General features: G+C 41.3%; 1 protein-coding gene across 6 annotated transcripts in view; it reads right to left on the reverse strand.

Annotated features, from left to right (window-relative positions):
* Positions 1-679: 679 nt before the first annotated feature.
* The window catches only part of PHF8 (PHD finger protein 8), an 87,770-nt gene continuing 67,158 nt past the window's right edge, over positions 680-21,291 (reverse strand). For 5 of the 6 annotated variants that reach the window (XM_059910600.1, XM_059910597.1, XM_059910596.1 and 2 more), the window contains 3 exons: positions 8,608-8,717; positions 4,205-4,541; positions 680-3,274 (listed from right to left, as the gene is read on the reverse strand). In XM_059910600.1, coding sequence (XP_059766583.1) covers positions 3,186-3,274; positions 4,205-4,541; positions 8,608-8,717 — 536 coding nt within the window. In that variant the 3' untranslated portion in view covers positions 680-3,185. Of the gene's footprint in view, positions 3,275-4,204; positions 4,542-7,737; positions 7,839-8,607; positions 8,718-21,291 lie in introns of those variants that run through there. The other variant, XM_059910599.1, reaches the window with a different exon arrangement.

Below are 21,291 nucleotides of genomic sequence, written 5' to 3' on the forward strand. Positions count from 1 at the left end.
GAGTAATAAGAACACAGACTGTGGAACCAGGTTGGCTCCACAACGTATGATGTGTGATGCCGGAAGTTTCCTTTGCCTGCTTCCTCATCAGTAGCATGAGGATATTGGTGACGATGAAATGAATCAATATACACAGAACACTAAGAGCAGTATCTGGCACAAGGAAATGAGCATGATATGCTAGCTCTAATAATTATATCCCTTGCACTGGCCCTAAACACAGTAATCAAGTTCAGCTTGGAGAAACATGTCAGAAAGAGAGAGAGAGAGAGAAGGGGAAGAAAAAATAAAACCCCACAGCTTCACATTCACAGAAAGAGGATACAGGTATAGCCAGTAAAAACAGCCCATGGAAGCCATAGAAAGCCTTCCCAACAAACTTGTCAGGCCCCTTTGAATTGTTGCACCCCTTTCTTTTCTGCTCACTATACTTTTGACTATCCGTTTTTGGTGTGTGAACTGTGTCTCTTGTGAGGGCAGGGATCCTGTCCCCTCCCCACCTCAGGCATAAGGCTGTGCACTAGGGAAGAGGTGAGTTGATGAGAGAGACAGAATGTAAAGAGAAGGCAGTACTCCTGGACCCCAACACCCCACCACTCCCACCACCACCAAAAAAAACCAGAATGCTGAGCAAAGCAATTGCCAAGATAAATCACTTTTATCTCTATAGGAAAGGGAGGATCTAAAAAAAATATATAAATTACATTAGTAACACAACATAAGAAAAAAACAGGGGAAAAAAAACCAACAGAGAAGTCTGTATGATGCTATTCTAACCTGTTTATAAAAAGGCCCTGCATCAGAAATTCACAATCCTACCCACTTCTAAAAATATATTTAGACATGTACAGAAGCGGTGGGCTTGTTTTTAAATTGCTTTTTTGTAAAAATATATTAAAGGTGAATAGAAATCCTCTCTCCCTGCCCCCTATCCAAGCCCCAGCTCTGTGCTGGGGATTGGAGACCAGAGGTAACTCTCTCATCATGTTCTAAACGTTGGTTACGACCACTCTCAACCCCTCCCCAACTCACTTCACTTAGAACCTGAAACATTAAAAAAAAAAAAAAAAAAAAAAGCACACTAGCCTCTTTGGAAAAGCGTAAATCTGAGGGTAAACTTGCTTTTCATTTAAAACACAAAACAACAAACAGCCAGCTCTGAGAGCCCAACTAAATTAAACAGAAACCCAGTCAAATGGAGGTTGGGTTTCAGCTCCACAAAACTTTTAACAAAGAAACAGAATGGAAAGAGGCCTGGAACCAGGGGGGATATGCTAGCAATTAGCTGCCTTTGAAAGATCAAGGGGAGGGGGGTGTTAATGGGCAGAAGGGTTGGGGTCCTGGTCTTGGTTACAGCAGTCAGGGCCTAGTCAGGCAGTTGCCTACACAGGGACACAGGCTGCCCTCCTTCCCTCCCCTCACTACGCTCTGTTGCTTTGAAATCCCCAAGAAAAGCAAAGCTGGGCAGAAACAGAGGGGAGGGGAGTGGGAACCTCACGTGCTAAGGGGGAGGTAGCCAGGCTTTTTTTGCCTTTGGTGTGAATAGATGGAGGACTGCTTGGCCCCTGGGGCCCCCAAGATAGGAAAAGGAAATGGGGCTAAGGGACCCCTGATTCCAAGGAAGGAGAGTAGATGTCGGGCTGTGGAGAAAAGAAAGACAAACTGGAGACACGAAGACGACCGGGGAAGCCTCACATATTCCCTGTGGCCTGCACGGTAGCTGTGAAGTTCCCCAGAAGCACTGGGAAAACTGAGGTGAAGTTAAAGTGGAGGAGGTGGGGGTAGAAGACAATGAAGCACTCCACTTGGGCAGTGCCGAAATGGAGAGAGGGAGACATTCTCCATCCAGTCCAGGTCACCAGGGAGGCAAAGACAGGTGGAGGTGGAGGGAGCTGGGGGAGGGTGAGGGAGGGGGTGGGCACTGTCTGGACAATAGAAGCATTCACAAAGGGAAGAGGGGGTGGGAGGTTCACATGATCTGCTCCTTTACAGGTGGGCATCTCCGCTCCTAGGCTCGGGCTCCCCCCACATCAGCACTCTGCTTGAGCGTCCACCTGACATCTGGGAGTGTACAGGTCCAGGAGTGAAGATGTGAGTTCTGAAGTCTTCTTCAGACCAAGACCTCAAGGTGGGGAGAGAAGCAGGGAGGCTCCTGATGGAGAACCTGGGGTGAGCTGTCCTGCCGCATCCTCTCCAGAAGGTCCAGGCTGTGCTCTGTGGTACGGGTGAAGGGATCAGGCCGTAGAGCAAGGGCTATCTGCTTCAGTGGCAGATGCTTTCAAGGCGTTTGGGAGATGGTTTTTGCCTCCTGGGCCCAGCCAAAGCTATGTGGATAATGTTCTGCAGGACCTCAAACTCTAGGCAAATCCCTGGAGCTCACCCTGGGAGAGGTGGCTTCGTCTGTGGCCACCCAAAAGTAGCTTCCTCCAATGGGCTACAAAGTCTCGGTCAAAGTCTTGGGTGTGGGTCCTCTCCCCACCTTGAGAAGTGACAGGAATCTCTCTTCTTCCCAAGGATGAATGAAGTCAGCCCATGGCCTTTCTAGGCCACTCTGGAAATGGCCCACGGTGGGGCAGTAAGAAGACTCTGGGCCCTCCTCTATATTTCCATGAAGTATTTGGCAAGAGGGGGCAGAGGCCAGAGCCTTCTCCCAGGAACGAGTCTTGAGTGGGACACATCCATTGGGCTAAGAGGAGGAAGGAGAATGGGCAGAGGTGGGCAGGCTTCTGGAGACAGGGCTGGAGCCGCAGAAAGTGTTGAGCACTGGGCCTCCCACTTCATGACCAGGGAAATACCGAGGGGCCCAGGCTCTCCTCATGCCTCTCCTCGTCCTGCTTTCCAGCTTTAAGTGGGGATGACAGTAAAGGGCAGACAAAGCTGGTGAAAGGGAAATGGATTGGGGCAGCAGAAAAGAGGGCTCTAGTCAGCTGGAAACCTCTCCCATTTACTGGCTACTCAGAGATATGGAAAAGGAAGGCAGGATGCTCCAGTGGAAGTGGGGAAGGGAGTTGAGGGAGTAGGTGAAGGGGCCCATGGGAGAGTCCGTGCCTTTGGTCAGTTCCAAGAAAGCAGGACAATGCGCCTCAGCACCTTGTCCGGGGCAGGTAGGATCCAGGAGTGCCCCGAGAATTGACAACGGAGAAGGCAATGGGGGTGAAGGGGTGAGGGGCAGGACACAAAGGGGATCACAGAAGCAGTTTGCCATTTCTGTGGATTTTCAGGATACGGCCGAGTCTCTGCTTTGCTGTAGCCAGGCCCTTTTTGGGACGCTTTCCTGTGGGGGAAGGGAGAGGTAAGCAAAGGATATGGCAAGGGTGCCAGCAGCAGCTCCACCACCAACTGTCCTTGGGCCACCCCCCTCCTCTGTTCCTCTGCCCACAGAGTCTCCCCATCCTTATGCCTGGCTCCAGGACCATCTTGGGCCAAGAGGCCCTCCTTAACTACTCCCATCCAACACCACATGCTTTGGCTCTTCCTCCTATGACCTCCTGCAGTGGTTACAGACCCCCTGGTTACTCTGTCTGGTTACTTTTCCCCACTGATTTCTTTGGTCCCAATCATTTTCCTTCCTAACTTCTGCAAGGTGATTGTGCCTCTTCATCTTCTTATCCTGCCCACCAGGATTGAACAAGTGCCTGGTTAGTGATTATAGCTCAGTGTCCCTGAAGTTGCCACTCCCAGGGCCTTGTTTCATTAGAAACCCCCATCTTCATCATCCCAATGCCGCACCAATCTCATCACCCTTGAGCTGCGTACTCTAGGGACTGGGCTTTCAGAGCCAAAGTGAGGAAAAGGAGGGCTTGAGCCCTCCCCGCTTCTTCTTTCCCCACATCAAATCACCTCCCATGTCCCAAGTGACCTTCTCCATATTTGATCAATTTATCCCCTCCTTCATTCCCTCTGCCAGAGCCCTAGCCTCTCTTCACTGCAGCCTGGACTTGTGTATGTGCCTCCTTCCTAGACTTCCCACCTTCAGCCCACCCTCCACTCTGGCCCACCGGAAGGATCTTTCCAAACCCACATCTGAGTTTGTCTCTGCTTAACACCAGTCAATGTCTCTTCATGGCCTATGAGGTCAAGTCCAAGTATCTTAGGTTGCCCATCAGTGTCCCTCCCAGGTGTTCTCATTTACCAGAATGCTTAAGGGTTTGAAGCCAGTGACCCTAAGATCCTTCTCAGTTCTACAACCATATGGCAGTCATACCTGGTCCTGCTTGATTGCTCTGGGAGCCAACTGAAGGGCGCCGCTGGGTCAAGAAGACACCAGGGGCCATGGGTGTGGTGCTGCGGTTTGCCTGGGCCATGCCAGAGGCATTGGGACGAGCAGTATACTCATGGTCAGCAAGACTTCCTGAGAGGGCCTCTTGTTTAGGCTCAGGGGGAGGCAGGGGAGAGGAGGAGGTGAGAAGTTGGGGTGTAGTGGCCAGAGTTGGGGCTGGTACTGCCACGCTGAGATTAGGCTCTTGAGGGCGAGGCTGTTCTACCTCCTTCAACAAAGGCTTCTTCTTGATATATTTCTTCTTTTGGGCCTTCTGTAGCTCCTGAAACACAAGCCAAATGGGAGGGGAGAATTTAGGAGTGAAGAAAAGAGAAGAAAATTTCCCAGAAAGGAATCTAGACAGTGGTCAGTGTGGTTCTGCAACCTGACCCTACTCCAAGCTTAGCCTGGATATATGTACACACAACACACAGGCCTTCCAATACCTCAGGTCCTTTGGTACCATCCATTCTTAAGTCAACACTGCTATTAATCAGTACAATGGCAACAGAAGGGTAAATGAGTTCAGAGACTTGCGTTTTGGTCCTAGAATTACCACTTATGAGGTGAACCATGGACATGACTAATAATAATAGCTAAATTTACACCAGCAGCTGAGGCACTTTATATGTTTGACCTCATTTACTCCTTAGAACAGCCCTGAGAAGGAAAATCCCTCAGTTTACAGATGAGAAAACTGAGGTACAGGGATATTAAGTAACTTGAGCCCAAAGCCTCACAGCTGAACAGTTGTGTTCAGGATTCAACCAGGTCTATCTGAACACCCACCATGCACAATTCTCAAAATGGGACATCTGCCAGTGAAAGAGTAGCAGCTTTGGAATGAGATAAACTTGTGATAAATTTGATAAACTTCAAATCTAGGCTTGTGCTCCCTAAGTTGGATGACCTTGGTCAAGTTACTAACCTTTCTGAAATTCAATTGCCTCATCTGTAAAATGGGCAGAACAATAGCTGGTTTTCAGGGTTGCTGGAAAGATTAAATAATGACATAAAAACACATAGCACATAGTAGGTACTCAACAAATGGGAAACTATTATTCTATCTTCATCTCTTACAATGGTTTCTCTTCTTCTTGCTGGTCTTTTGTTTAATAGAGGACAGTCTTCCAGGTCACTGGATCTTAAAATCTCAGTTTTGGATGGGAGGGATGAATAAGGAGTTGTGTCACTTCTCACAATATCTTGGATTTCATCCATCCATTGCTCTATGAATATACTATCCACTGTGTAGTGGGTACCTTTATAGTGGGCACCTGGACCCTTGAGAACCTGGAAAGGTGGTGCTGAGAGCATGTGAACGACTTCACCTTCTGAAATGCTACACAGCCACAGAGACCAACTCAGTGATTACATTTCTTTGCCTCCTCTTGGCAACACAGGCCTACTCCTGCCTTCGGAAGATCTGACAGGCTGTGGCTACCTTAGGAATTTCTGTGGGACGAGAATAATAATATTAGTAATATATGCCAGGCACTGTTCTATAATTTAACTCATTTAATACTCCTATGAAGCATGAGAAAAAAAGAATTATAATTCCCTTTTTTTTAAAATTTAATAGCTACTCTTTTTATTTATCTATTTATTTATCCTTAGCTGTGTTAGGTCCTCGTTTCGTGCGAGGGCCTTCTCCAGTTGCGGCAAGTGGGGGCCACCCTTCATCGTGGTGCGGGAGCCACTCTTCATCGCGGTGCGCGGGCCTCCCACTAACGCGGCCCCCCCCCGCTGCGGGGCACAGGCTCCAGACGCGCAGGCTCAGCAGTTGTGGCTCACGGGCTCAGTTGCTCCGCAGCATGTGGGATCTTCCCAGACCAGGGCTCGAACCCGTGTCCCCTGCATTAGCAGGCAGACTCTCAACCACTGCGCCACCAGGGAAGCCCTATAATTCCCTTTTTATGAGAAGAAACTGGCAGAGAGGTTAAGTCACTTTCCTAAGGTTATAGGAACAGTAAGTGGCCAAGCTGCAATTCAGACCCAAGCCATCTGTCTTCAGAGTCTCTTTTCTCAGCCAAAATGCTTGTTACTCCATCCATAGCAAGAACTGCATTTCTGCCCCCATTTCTCTCATCTGAATCCAGAAATTATCTCTTCATACCTAGATCACACAGTTTAAAATTTTCTACCTTTGTTGCCAATCTCCTTTTCATATACTTCATCCAGATCCCCTCAGAGAAGACTAGACTATCTTATGACAGGGCCACTTTCACCTTATCTCAAAAGGCCATTAGCAAGTCCCCACCCAAGTTCAGACTCCCTGGCCTGACATTTATGGTCATCCATCGTCTGGCCACTTATACCTAGCCAACCTGTAGTGATAATGATGAAAAGCTAATGAGTCTATAGTACTTACCGTGTGGCAAGTGCTGTTCTCAGAGCTTTTACATATATTATCTCATCTAATCCTTAGACAGAGTCTACGAGGAAACTGAGGCACAGAGAAATTAAGTAACTTGCTCAAGTGGGAGGGAGAAGATTTGAACTCAGGCAGGCTGGCTCCAGAATTCATTTTTTAACCTCTATTTATCTTACTCCATTCCCCAACAAGAAGCCTCCAATCCAAAAAGATCTGTTCATTCTTTTCTTCATTCATTCATTCACTCAACCAACAATGACGAAACACATGCTTAGCACAGTAGGGATACCAAGTTAAATTAGATATGTCTCCACCCTTGAGGCCCTTACAGTTTAATAAGGAACACAGAAAAGTACACTTATGATTGTAAGTACCATGAGAATGCTATGGAAGCACAGAAGGCCACTGAAATAAACTGGTGGTGGATGGTGTGAAGGGCTGTTAGGTAAAGGCATCTGAGAGGGCACGATTCCCAATGGGCAGAAGGAACAGCTTGTGCAAAGGCACAGAGGCATGAGACAGTCTGATACACTGAATGAACAATGAGTACTGTAATGCAATAGTATGGCTGGTGTAAAGGGCATGCATGAAGGGTTGACACAAGGTCAGGGAGGAGAGGTAACCAGAGGGCAAATCAAGAGGGCCTTGTGTGCTTACCAAGGAATCCCCTTCTCCTGGAATGCCTCCCTTTCCCCTCCAAAAGCTTAGCCTGCAAAATCCTTCCCAATTTCAAAACCTCTTCTTTGAGGTCATCCCTGATCAACTCAACCAGAAGTGAGCTCCATAGAAGGTACTAAGAGTAGTCTTCACACCTTTAATTAATTTGTTCATTTAAAGCAGTCAAACTTCCTTTTTTTTTCAAATTACATCTTACATGGCACTAGGATATACATAATAGAGAAAAGTTCTGGACAATGAATGGCTGCCTGGCCTGGTTGGTCTCTGCTGGCTTCCATCAATAGCGTCCAAAACATTTCTAAACTCTGGAACTCCACAGAACATCATATGAAAAACATCATTCTATTAAATTTTATTTAAATAGGATGTAATTATGGAATTATATAAACATTTAACTATTTCACTTTATTTAAATAGCAAGTAACATGAAATCTTAAGTTAGAGGATATGAGTTTGAATCTTGTCTCCTCCATTTACTGGCTGTATTATCCTGGACTAGTCACTTAAAGAGAGCCTCATTTTCTTCACCTGTAAAATGATGAAAATATTACCTATTGAAAAGGGTTATTGAGCAGATTACATGAGACACTGTATATGGAAGCACCTAACATAAAGCAGATGCTCAATAAATGCTCTAAGCTATAGGATGTGGCATGAGGATCTAAGGGGTTACTACTGATAAGGAGAGAACCACAAGATTCACTTCCAACTGCTCCCAGGGTTGCCAAGCACATTTAAGAACTTTGAAAACTATAACATGCTAGGAAGTCAACTTGATTCTAGGACAAAAATTAGTGGGTGAAGTTTTCTTGGGAAGCATGGGGTGAAGATCAGGCAAAGTATTTGGTACAGAGGACAAGAAAAGCCTCTCCCCGAAAAAACCAAATTCCGATACTGATGAGAGACTGACAAACTTGAGTGTACTCAACTGAGTCACCTCCTTGGAGCTCCATCTGAAGAAAAGAGCTCTCACCCAAGGACAGACTTGGTCCCTCCCATCTGAGAGGATTTTACACACCCAGAAAGGCAAGTGATATCTTCAAGGGCTTTTCTCTGGACCCCTATTTTCTTTCATCCTAAATCATTTCAATGGTGTGCCCTGTGGAAGTAGCTTGTCACTGAGTTGGTATATGTAGGATATAGGAGGGAGCTGGGATACTGCCATGGATAAAGATCACAAGTTACCCACTTGCCAATGAGACAACAGTGGGACCTGTCAGCCTGGAGGTCTGAGTTTTGAGGCTCCAAGTCAAACTGGGATCAGTGGCAGGGCCATTGCCTGAGTGTCAGCACTTACCTGCTGGGCCAACTTTGCAGCTGCTGCAGCCAAGCCTGTCTCAATGGAAGCTACCCGGGTCCCCTCACGCACAGGACGGTCCTGCTTCGGTAGAGTTGGGGTCACACGGGCTGCACAGGGAACAGGATGAAGACATTTATCTGAATGACAATCATATTCCCTACCTCTGAGCCCCCCAAAGGTGGTCTCATTGGTTTTCCTGCTTCTAGCTTTTTACAAAGCCAGATTATGCTTCCCATTGGGTAAAAAGCTAATTCACAAATGCCCAAGGTACACAAAGCACACACTGATTAAAGGATAAAAGTTAATTTCCCTGAATTGGCATGTAAAGTTGTCCATGCTCTGCTCCCTACCTACCTCCCCAACCTTATTTCCACTCCCATATCCTCAGCTTCTCCAGACAGAATGGCTTCCTTATTACACCTCCAGAACACGTACAGCTCATCCTCTCCCCCTGTGCCTTCATCCTCACCATCTACACGGCCTGGAGTACCCTCTTCCCTTTTGTCCACCTCTTTAAAACCTGCCCATTATTCAAAAGTAAGCTGAAATCAATCTTCTATGCAAAACGTCCAGGACCTCTTTGGCTCACATTGACCTCTCCCCTCCCCTGAACTTATGTACAAGTCACTTAATACATAGCACATACTATCCTGTCTCATTCCCTAATGCTGATGTGTGTTATTCTATCTAATAACCAGGCTATGAGTTCCTAAAGAAGATCATCTTCTTGTATAACCTTTTTATATAATGCCTTAACAATCTTGAATCAAAAAATAGTTACTCATCCCACATTTTACATAGGAAGTGTATTTCAGGATAACCAAACAGCCCCAGATGATGAGGGAAAGCTGTTCTTTACAGAAGAATGTCAGCTAATAAATGTAAAAGGAATGACAAAATTAGAAAATCACAGGTTTGTAAGCCCTAATGAAATAACTGATTCTAGGGAATTGGATATTCACACAGTACCAAAGTATTATCTCACAGATGACTTGCTAGTCTCGAGAAAAAAAAACTAACCTTACAATGATGAAATCAGGAGATCATCCCCTTATTGTCACTAACAGAAAGATGGCCAACTTCATGCACCTCCTAATGCAATGCAATAGGAAATCTACAGCATCACCTGGGAAGTAGTTTTGCCAAGACCTAACATCAAGTAAGCAGTTCATATTACTTCCAGTTTTTAGAAAACACAGAGATTAAAAAAAAAAAAACAAGTTAAATGACACTGAGGGCAAACAGTCATCCTATAAGATAACTGGCCTGGTTTCTTTAAAAACACAATGTCACAAAGAAGCAAACAAACAAATCTAGAAGGTGGGATGTGCTAAAGGACAATTATACTAGTTTTTATAACAAATCAACAGGATCAAACAAAAAAGGAAGGGATTTCTCTAGATTAAGAGATATTCAAAAAACGTGACAGCCAAATGCCATATGGACCCTGTTCAGATCCAGATTTAAACAAATCCACTATGAAAATGCCTTTTTTTGTTAGACAATTAAGGAAATTTGATTATGGACTTAGTATTAGATAACATCAAGGAATTATCAAATTATTATTAATTTTGTTATGTATGATGACAGGACAGTGGTTATGTGAGAAAATGTATACTTTAGAGATGCATACTGAAGTACATGGTGGCGTGGGGAGGGAATGACACTATCTGGTATTTGCTTTAGACAGTTTTTAAAAAAAGAAGAAAGCTATAGATGAATCAACTATGGCAAAATCTTTATAACTGTTGATTCTCATTGGTGAGTGTACGGGATTTCACTCTTTTTAATTAATGAAAAAAGTCAATGTCACAGGAAAAAAAGAGGTGGTGGTGGTATCTGACCTAGATTTAAAGATTCCTTGGTTGGTTAGCTATTGTTATTAATATAAAGGAGACTTTCTGTATAAGCAGTATGCAGATTCTAGAACAGGCAATTCAGGAGGTTGAAGTCCTTTCTTTAAGGTGATATTGATATTTTACTTGTTTAAAAAATGATCTGAAGCAAATCTAGCAAAAATGTTAATGCACAATTTTCAGTCATGGATTCTTGGGTGTATTTTATATCGTTCTCCATAGTTTTGTGTGTGTGGTGGCTTTAAAGCATGGCCCCAAATTCTTTGACATTTTTCCTATTAATAGGTGGGGTCTATGTTCCCTCCCGTTGAACCTGAGCAGGCTCATTTGTAGCATATAGAATGTGACAGAAGTGACACTGCATGACTTCTGAGACTAGGTCAGAAAAGGCAACTTTAGTTTCTGCACTGCTTCCTGCAACACTCACTCACACTTAGAGCCCTGAGCAACCACATAAGAAGTCTGATTGCCTTGAGGCCATCAGGCAGTGAGGAAGCTAGTCACATGTTGGCACTCTGCTTGGTACTTCCAGTCTTTGGATCCTCCCAGCCCAGCACCAGACATGTGAGTTAATGAGACTTCAGATGATTCAAACTCTTGGCCATCCAGCCTTCAAATTTTCCCAGCTGAGGCCCCAGACATCATGGAGTAGAGACAAGTTGTCCCCATTGTGTCCTTTCTAAATTCCTGACCTGTATAATACATAAGCAAGTTGTTTTAATCTGAAAAAAAATTAACCTCCTTGATTAGATCTGGATTTAGGGGGAAAAAAAACTATGTAAGACATTTTGTAGGGACAGTTGAGAAAATCTAATCATAGAATGGGTTATTAGAAGATCTTAGGGAATTATTAACTGCTAAGTATAACAAAGTTAGTGTGGTTATGTAGGAGGACATTCTTATTCTTAGGAGATACTGAAGTATTAATGTGCAGCCACCATAACATACTATAGTATGTTATGGTGGCTGCACATTACTTTAAAGTGGCTCAGCAAAAACTATGGACAGACAGATACAGATAATGAAGCAAATACAGAAAAATATTACAACTGTAGGATCTAAATATTGAGAATATGGGTGTTTGTGTACTCTCCTACATTTATGGATGTTTGAAAATTCTCATAATAAAAAATTTTAAATAATGAATGAGATTAAGAGATTATAATAACCAAATGAAATGTGTAGTCCTTGAATAGATCCTGGTTTAAATAAGCAAATTATAAAAGCTATTTTTGGTACAATTGGGGGAAATTTGAATAACGATTTGGTATTAAATAATATTAGGAAATAAATGTTACTTTACTTAGGTGTCAAATAATGGAACTATGGTTATGAAAGAAAAAGTCAGTTTCATAGAGATGCATACTGAACTAATATTTAGTATGTCACGATGGATGAAATCCACAAAAAAGGCAAAGTTAAGGACTTCCAAAACGTCACTTCTGAATTAAAACAATGAAAAAACTGGCAAAAATTGTCATAATAAACTTTTTCAGAACTCTGGAAATTAACCAAAGGTTTACAGCTACCTGGAGAGCATTTATTTAAGAAAAAGAGCTGAATCTCAGTAAGAGCAGTGAGCTTTGTGGCATTTTAACTTGCCCTAAACCCATCCACTTCTCCCCAGCTCAGTGGTAGCCTTGAAAAATAACAGGCCACATTGCCAGTGATGTAGGGAACAGCAAGGAGCTGGAGCTTTCTTTCAAAGCCTAGTGCTCCCTGGGGAGCATTTATCAAAAATATTTAAAGGCAAGTGCTTAATGTCACAGATGCTTAAGCTGATGGATAACAGTTATGGCAAACAACAGACTAACCCAAAAGCTGAAAAGGAAAAGTTGAGGAATGAGATATCCACTGGGGATTAGAAAAGCTCTCACATATTTCTGGGAATCTAAAAGACCATATGCATGAATAGGGGCTGTGTGCATGATCAGGAAAGACTTGAGAAATCCCAGGCACTCACCTCTGGCTGACGTTGAGGCTCTGCAAAGCAGGAAGTGAAGGCTAAGGCACAGTTGTAAATTGCCTGCCTGAGTGCTGAAGGTATGTCCCAACATGCACATAGAGCCCCTTGTCAAGCACTGGGAGATTTACTGGTTTCAGGCATTTAAGGAAATCTCTGTCCAATCATTAGCTGACCACTAAGCTAACTGAGTAGAAACTTCTACTTTAGTGACTTTTCTGAACAAATTCTGTAAATAAACAAATAACAACAAGCAGCAACAAAACAAACCCTGGTGAGTGAAGTAGGGAGTATCTGATTTCCAGAATTGCTACATTATTTTAAATGTTCAGTTTTCAAAAAAATTAGAAGATATGCAAAGAAACAGGAAAGGGTAGCCACACACAGGAAAAAAGTAATGGATAAAAACTCTCCCTGACTACCTGAACAAAGTTGGACCTACTAGACAAGGACTTTATACCACCTATTTCAAACATGTTCAAAGAGCTAAAGGAGATCATGTCTAAAGAACTAAATGAGAGTATGAGAATGATGTGTCACCAAATAAAGAATACCAATAAACAGACAGAAACCATAAAAAGGAATCAAATAGATATTTTAGAGTTGAAAAGTAACTTCAATTTTCATTTTTGAAATGAAAATTTCACTAGAGGGTTTCAACAGCAGATTTGAGTAGGCAGAAGGAAGACTTAGTGACCTTCAAGAAAGGTCAATTGAGATTATCCAGTCTAACGAACAGAAAGAAAAAAGAATGAGGAAAATGAGCAGAGCCAAAGGGACCTGTGGGATGGATCAAATTTGCCAACATATGCATATGGGAGGCCCAAAAGGAGAGAGAAAAAGGGGTGGAAAGACTATTTGAAGAAATAATGGCTGAAACTTTTCCAAATTTGACTAAAAAATTAATCTACATATGCAAGAAGTTCAACAAACTATATGTCAGATAAACTCAGAGACTACATATCATAACCAAAATCAAAGACAAAGAGAGGATCTTGAAGTCAGCAAAACAGAAGTGACTCATAACATAAAAGATTGAGTTTACTGATCATCAGAAACCATGGAGGATAAAAAGCAGTAGGATGACATATTCAAAGTGCTGAAAGAAAATCACTGTCAACCAAGAATTCTACATCCAGCAGAACTATCATTCAAAAAACGAGAAATCAGGATATTCCTAAATAAACAAAAACAGGACTTCCCTGGTGGTCCACTGGTTAAGACTCCACGCTTCCACGGCAGGGGGGGGGGTTCGATCCCTGGTCGGGGAAGCTCTGCATGCTGCTCAGTGTGGCCAAAAATTTGTTTAAAATAACAATAAATGATCATTCTTAAAAAAAAAAAAGTATAAAAAAACCCAGAGAAGGGCAGACAGTAGAAGCAAGAAGAACTACAATCCTGCAGCCTGTGGAACAAAAACCACATTCACAGAAAGATAGACAAGATGAAAAGGCAGAGGGCTATATACCAGATGAAGGAACAAGATAAAACCCCAGAAAAACAACCAAATGAAGTAGAGATAGGCAACCTTCCAGAAAAAGAATTCAGAATAATGATAGTGAAGATGATCCAGGACCTCGGAAAAAGAATGGAGGCAAAGATCGAGAAGATGCAAGAAATGTTTAACAAAGACCTAGAAGAATTAAAGAAAAAACAGAGATGAACAATACAATAATTGAAATGAAAACTACACTAGAAGGAATCAATAGCAGAATAACTGAGGCAGAAGAACGGATAAATGACCTGGAAGACAGAATTGTGGAATTAACTGCTGTGGAACAGAATAAAGAAAAAAGAATGAAAAGAAATGAAGACAGCCTAAGAGACTTCTGGGACAACATTAAACGCAATAATATGCGCATTATAGGGGTCCCAGAAGGAGAAGAGAGAGAGAAAGGACCAGAGAAAATATTTGAAGAGATTATAGTCGAAAACTTCCCTAACATGGGAAAGGAAATAGCCACCCAAGTCCAAGAGGTGCAGCGAGTCCCATACAGGATAAACCCAAGGAGAAACACGTCGAGACACATAGTAATCAAATTGGCAAAAATTAAAGACAAAGAAAAATTATTAAAAGCAGCAAGGGAAAAATGACAAATAACATACAAGGGAACTCCCATAAGGTTAACAGCTGATTTCTCAGCAGAAACTCTACAAGCCAGAAGGAAGTGGCATGATCTACTCAAAGTGATGAAAGGGAAGAACCTACAACCAAGATTACCCTACCTGGCAAGGATCTAATTCAGATTCGATGGAGAAATCAAAAGCTTTACAGACAAGAAAAAGCTAAGAGAATTCAGCACCACCAAACCAGCTCTACAGCAAATGCTAAAGGAACTTCTCTAAGTGGGAAACACAAGAGAAGAAAAAGACCTACAAAAATAAACCCAAAACAATTAAGAAAATGGTCATAGGAACATACATATCGATAATTACCTTAAACATGAATGGATTAAATGCTCCAACCAAAAGACACAGGCTTGCTGAATGGATAAAAAACAAGACCCATATATATGCTGTCTACAAGAGACCCACTTCAGACCTAGGGACACATTCAGACTGAAAGTGGGGGGATGGAAAAAGATATTCCATGCAAATGGAAATCAAAACAAAGCTGGAGTAGCAATACTCTTATCAGATAAAACAGACTTTAAAATAAAGAATGTTAGAAGAGACAAGAAAGGACACTACATAATGATCAGGGGATCAATCAAAGAAGAAGATATAACAATTATAAATATATATGCACCCAACATAGGAGCACCTAAGTACATAACGCAACTGCTAACAGCTCTAAAAGAGGAAATCGACAGTAACACAATAATAGTGGGAGAGTTTAACACCTCACTTATGCCAATGGACAGATCATCCAAAATGAAAATAAATAAGGAAACAGAAGCTTTAAATGACACAATAGACCAGATAGATTTAATTGATATTTATAGGACATTCCATCCAAAAACAGCAGATTACACTTTCTTCCCAAATCAAGCATCAGTAAATTTAAGAAAACTGAAATCATATCAAGCATCTTTTCTGACCACAACGCTATGAGATTAGAAATCAATTACAGGAAAAAAAAACCATAACAAACACAAACACATGGAGGCTAAACAATACGTTACTAAATAACCAAGAGATCACTGGAGAAATCAAAGAGGAAATCAAAAAATACCTAGAGACAAATGACAATGAAAACACGACGATCCAAATCCTATGGGATGAAGCAAAAGCAGTTCTAAGAGGGAAGTTTATAGCTATACAAGCCTACCTCAAGAAACAAGAAAAATCTCAAATACACAATCTAGCCTTACACCTGAAGGAACCAGAGAAAGAACAAACAAAACCCAAAGTTAGCAGAAGGAAAGAAATCAAAAAGATCAGAGCAGAAAAAAATGAAATAGAAACAAAGAAAACAACAGCAAAGATCAATAAAAGTAAAAGCTGGTTCTTTGAGAAGATAAAAAAATTGATAAACCATTAGCCAGACTCATCAAGAAAAAGAGGGAGAGGAGGGCTTCCCTGGTGGCGCAGTGGTTGAGAATCTGCCTGCTAATGCAGGGGACACGGGTTCGAGCCCTGGTCTGGGAAGATCCCACATGCCGCGGAGCAACTAGGCCCGTGAGCCACAGTTACTGAGCCTGCGCGCCTGGAGCCTGTGCTCCGCAACAAGAGAGGCCGCGATAGTGAGAGGCCCACGCATGGCGATGAAGAGTGGTCCCCACTTGCCGCAACTAGAGAAAGCCCTCGCACAGAAACAAAGACCCAACACAGCCAAAAGTAAATAAATAAATAAATAAATAATAAAAATAAAGGAATTCCTTTAAAAAAAAAAAAAAAAAAGTAAAATAAATATCCTTTAAAAAAAAAAAAATAAAAAAAAAAAAAAGAGGGAGAGGACTCAAATCAATAAAATTAGAAATGAAAAAGGAGAAGTTACAACAAACACCAGAGAAATACAAAGCATCCTAAGAGGCTACTACAAGCAACTCTATGCCAATAAAATGGACAACCTGGAAGAAATGGACAAATTCTTAGAAAGGTATAACCTTCCAAGACTGAACCAGGAAGAAATAGAAAATATGAACAGACCAGTCACAAGTAATGAAATTGAAACTGTGATTAAAAATCTTCCAACAAAGAATAGTCCAAGACCAGATGGCTTCACAGGTGAATTGTATCAAACATTTAGAAAAGAGCTAAAACCTATCCTTCTCAAACTCTTCCAAAAAATTGTGGAGGAAGGAACACTCCCAAACTCATTCTATGAGGCCACCATCACCCTGATACCAAACCCAGACAAAGATGTCACAAAGAAAGAAAACTACAGGCCAATATCACTGATGAACATAGATGCAAAAATCCTCAACAAAATACTAGCAAACAGAATCCAACAGCACATTAAAAGGATCATACACCATGATCAAGTGGGGTTTATCCCAGGAATGCAAGGATTCTTCAATATACGCAAATCAATCAATGTGATACACTATATTAACAAATTGAAGGAGAAAAACCATATGATCATCTCAATAGATGCAGAGAAAGCTTTCGACAAAATTCAACACCCATTTATGATAAAAGCCCTGCACAAAGTAGGCATAGAGGGACCTTTCCTCAACATAATAAAGGCCATATATGACAAACCCACAGCCAACATTGTCCTCAATGGTGAAAAACTGAAACCATGTCCACTAAGATCAGGAACAAGACAAGGTTGCCCACTCTCACCACTATTATTCAACATAGTTTTGGAAGTGTTAGCCACAGCAATCAGAGAAGACAAAGAAATAAAAGGAATCCAAATCGGAAAAGAAGAAGTAAAGCTGTCACTATTTGCAGATGACATGATACTATACATAGAGAATCCTAAAGATGCTACCAGAAAACTCCTAGAGCTAATTAATGAATTTGGTAAAGTAGCAGGATACAAAATTAATGCACAGAAATCTCTTGCATTTCTATACACTAATGACGAAAAATCTGAAAGTGAAATTAAGAAAACACTCCCACTTACCATTGCAACAAAAAGAATAAAATATTTTAGAATAAACCTACCTAAGGAGACAAAAGACCTGTATGCAGAAAATTATAAGACACTGATGAAAGACATTAAAGATGATACAAATAGATGGAGAGATATACCATGTTCCTGGATTGGAAGAATCAACATTGTGAAAATGACTCTACTACCCAAAGCAATCTACAGATTCAATGCAATCCCTATTAAACTACCACTGGCATTTTTCACAGAACTAGAACAAAAAATTTCACAATTTGTATGGAAACACAAAAGACCCCGAATAGCCAAAGCAATCTTGGGAACGAAAAATGGAGCTGGGGGAATCAGGCTCCCTGACTTCAGACTATATTACAAAGCTTCAGTAATCAAGACAGTTTGGTACTGGCACAAAAACAGAAATATAGATCAATGGAACAGGATAGAAAGCCCAGAGATAAACCCATGCACATATGGTCACCTTATCTTTGATAAAGGAGGCAAGCATATACAGTGGAGAAAAGACAGCCTCTTCAATAAGTGGTGCTGGGAAAAGTGGACAGGTACATGTAAAAGTATGAAATTAGAACACTCCCTGACACCATGCACAAAAATAAACTCAAAATGGATTAAAGACCTAAGTGTAAGGGCAGACACTATCAAACTCTTAGAGGAAAACACAGGCAGAACACTCTATGACATACATCACAGCAAGATTCTTTTTGACCCAGCTCCCAGAGAAATGGAAATAAGAACACAAATAAACAAATGGGACCTAATGAAACTTAAAAGCTTTTGCACAGCAAAGGAAACCATAAACAAGACCAAAAGACAACCATCAGAATGGGAGAAAATATTTGCAAATGAAGCAACTGACAAAGGATTAATCTCCAAGATTTACAAGCAGCTCATGCAGCTCAATAACAAAAAAACGAACAACGCAATCCAAAAATGGGCAGAAGACCTAAATAGACATTTCTCCAAAGAAGATATACAGATGGCCTACAGACACATGAAAGAATGCTCAACATCATTAATCATTAGAGAAATGCAAATCAAAACTACAATGAGATATCATCTCACACCGGTCAGAATGGCCATCATCAAAAACTTTACAAACAATACATGCTGGAGAGGGTGTGGAGGAAAGGGAACACTCTTGCACTGTTGGTGGGAATGTAAATTGATACAGCCACTATGGAGAACAGTATGGAGGTTCCTTAAAAAGCTACAAATAGAACTACCATATGACCCAGCAATCCCACTACTGGGCATATACCCTGAGAAAACCATAGGTCAAAAAGAGTCATGTACCAAAATGTTCATTGCAGCTCTATTTACAATAGCCAGGACATGGAAGCAACCTAAATGTCCATCAACAGATGAATGGATAAAGAAGATGTGGCACATATATACAATGGAATATTACTCAGCCATAAAAAGAAATGAAATGGAGGTATTTGTAATGAGATGGATGGAGTTAGAGTCTGTCATACAGAGTGAAGTAAGTCAGAAAGAGAAAAACAAATACAGTATGCTAACACATATATACGGAATCTAAGGAAAAAAAAAAGGCCATGAAGAACCTAGTGGCAAGACGGGAATAAAGACACAGACCTACTAGAGAATGGACTTGAGGATATGGGGAGGGGGTGGGGTGAGATGTGACAGAGTAAGAGAGTGTCATGGACATATATACACTACCAAATGTAAAATAGATAGCTAGTGGGAAGCAGCCGCATAGCACAGGGAGATCAGCTCGGTGCTTTGTGACCACCTAGAGGGGTGGGATGGGGAGGGTGGGAGGGAGGGAGATGCAAGAGGGAAGAGATATGGGAACATATTGTATATGTATAACTGATTCACTTTGTTATAAAGCAGAAGCTAACACACCATTGTAAGGCAATTATACTTCAATAAAGGTGTTTAAAAAAAAAAAGGATCATATACCATGATCAAGTGGGATTTATCCCAGGGATGCAAGGATTCTTCAATATATGCAAATCAATCAATGTGATACACCATATTAACAAATTGAAGAATAAAAACCATATGAACATCTCAATAGAGGCACAAAAAGCTTTTGACAAAATTCAACACCCATATATGATAAAAACTCTCCAGAAAATGGGCATAGAGGGAACCTACCTCAATGTAATAAAGGCCATATACGACAAACCCACAGCAAAATCATTCTCAATGGTGAAAAACTGAAAGCATTTCCTCTAAGATCAGGAACAAGACACGGATGTCCACTCTCACCACTATTATTCAACATAGTTTTGGAAGTCCTAGCCACGGCAATCAGAGAAGAAAAAAAAATAAAAGGAATACAAATTGGAAAAGAAGAAGTAGAAGTGTCACTGTTTGAAGATGATATGATACTATACATAGAGAATCCTAAAGATGCCACCAGAACACTATTAGAGCTAATCAATGAATTTGGCAAAGTTGCAGGATACAAAATGAATGCACAGAAATCTCTTGCATTCCTATACACTAATGATGAAAAATCTGAAAGAGAAATTATGGAAACACTCCCATTTACCACTGCAACAAAACGAATAAAATACCTAGGAATAAACCTACCTAGGGAGAGAAAAGACCTGTATGCAGAAAACTATAAGCCACTGAGGAAAGAAATTAAAGATGATACTAACAGATGGAGAGATATACCATGTTCTTGGATTGGAAGAATCAATATTGTGAAAATGACTATACTACCCAAAGCAATCTACAGATTCAATGCAATCCCTATCAAATCAGTGAGGTATCACCTCACACCAGTTAGAATGGGCATCATCAGGAAATCTACAAACAACAAATGCTGGAGAGGGTGTGGAGAAAAGGGAACCCTCTTGCACTGTTGGTGGGAATGTAAAGTGATACAGCCACTATGGAGAACAGTATGGAGGTTCCTTAAAATACTAAAAATAGAATTACCATATGATCCAGCAATCCCACTACTGGGCATATACCCAGAGAAATCCATAATTCAGAAAGACACATGCACCCCAATGTTCACTGCAGCACTATTTACAATAGCCAGGTCATGGAAGCAACCTAAATGCCCATCGACAGACGAATGGATAAAGAAGATGTGGTACATATATACAATGGAATATTACTCAGCCATAAAAAGGAACAAAATTGGGTCATTTGTTGAGACGTGGATGGATCTAGAGACTGTCATACAGAGTGAAGTAAGTCAGAAAGAGAAAAACAAATATCGTATATTAACGCATATATGTGGAACCTAGAAAAATGGCACAGATGAACCAGTTTGCAGGGCCGAAATTGAGACACAGATGTAGAGAACAAACATATGGACGCCAAGTCGGGAAAGCGGCGGCGGGGGGTGGGGGTAGTGGTGTGATGAATTGGGCAATTGGGATTGTCATGTATACAGTGATGTGTATAAAATTGATGACTAATAAGAACCTGCTGTATAAAAAAAAAATAAAATACAATTCAAAAATAAAAAAAAATATGACAGAGACACTAAGTAAGCAAATGCTGTTGGCAAAATGGCGCCAATAGATTAGCTCCTTGCAGGGTTGCCACGAAAAACAAACAAACAAACAAACAAAGAACCCAGAGAGTTCATTGCTAGTAGGCCTGCCCTATAAGAAATACTAAAGGCAGCTCTTCAGGTTAAAATGAAAGGACACTATACAATAAAGTCAAATCCACATGAATAAAAAGCACTAGTAAAGGTAACTATATAGGTAAATATAAAAGGAAGTATAAACATATTTTTGTTGTACGTCATTTTTTTCTCCTAATTAAAAAGACAGCTGCATAAAGCAATAATTATAACTCTATGCTTGTGGGCACACAATTTATAAAGATGTAATTTGTGA

Source organism: Balaenoptera ricei, chromosome X (assembly GCF_028023285.1).
Source record: "Balaenoptera ricei isolate mBalRic1 chromosome X, mBalRic1.hap2, whole genome shotgun sequence".
Lineage (NCBI taxonomy): Eukaryota > Metazoa > Chordata > Mammalia > Artiodactyla > Balaenopteridae > Balaenoptera > Balaenoptera ricei.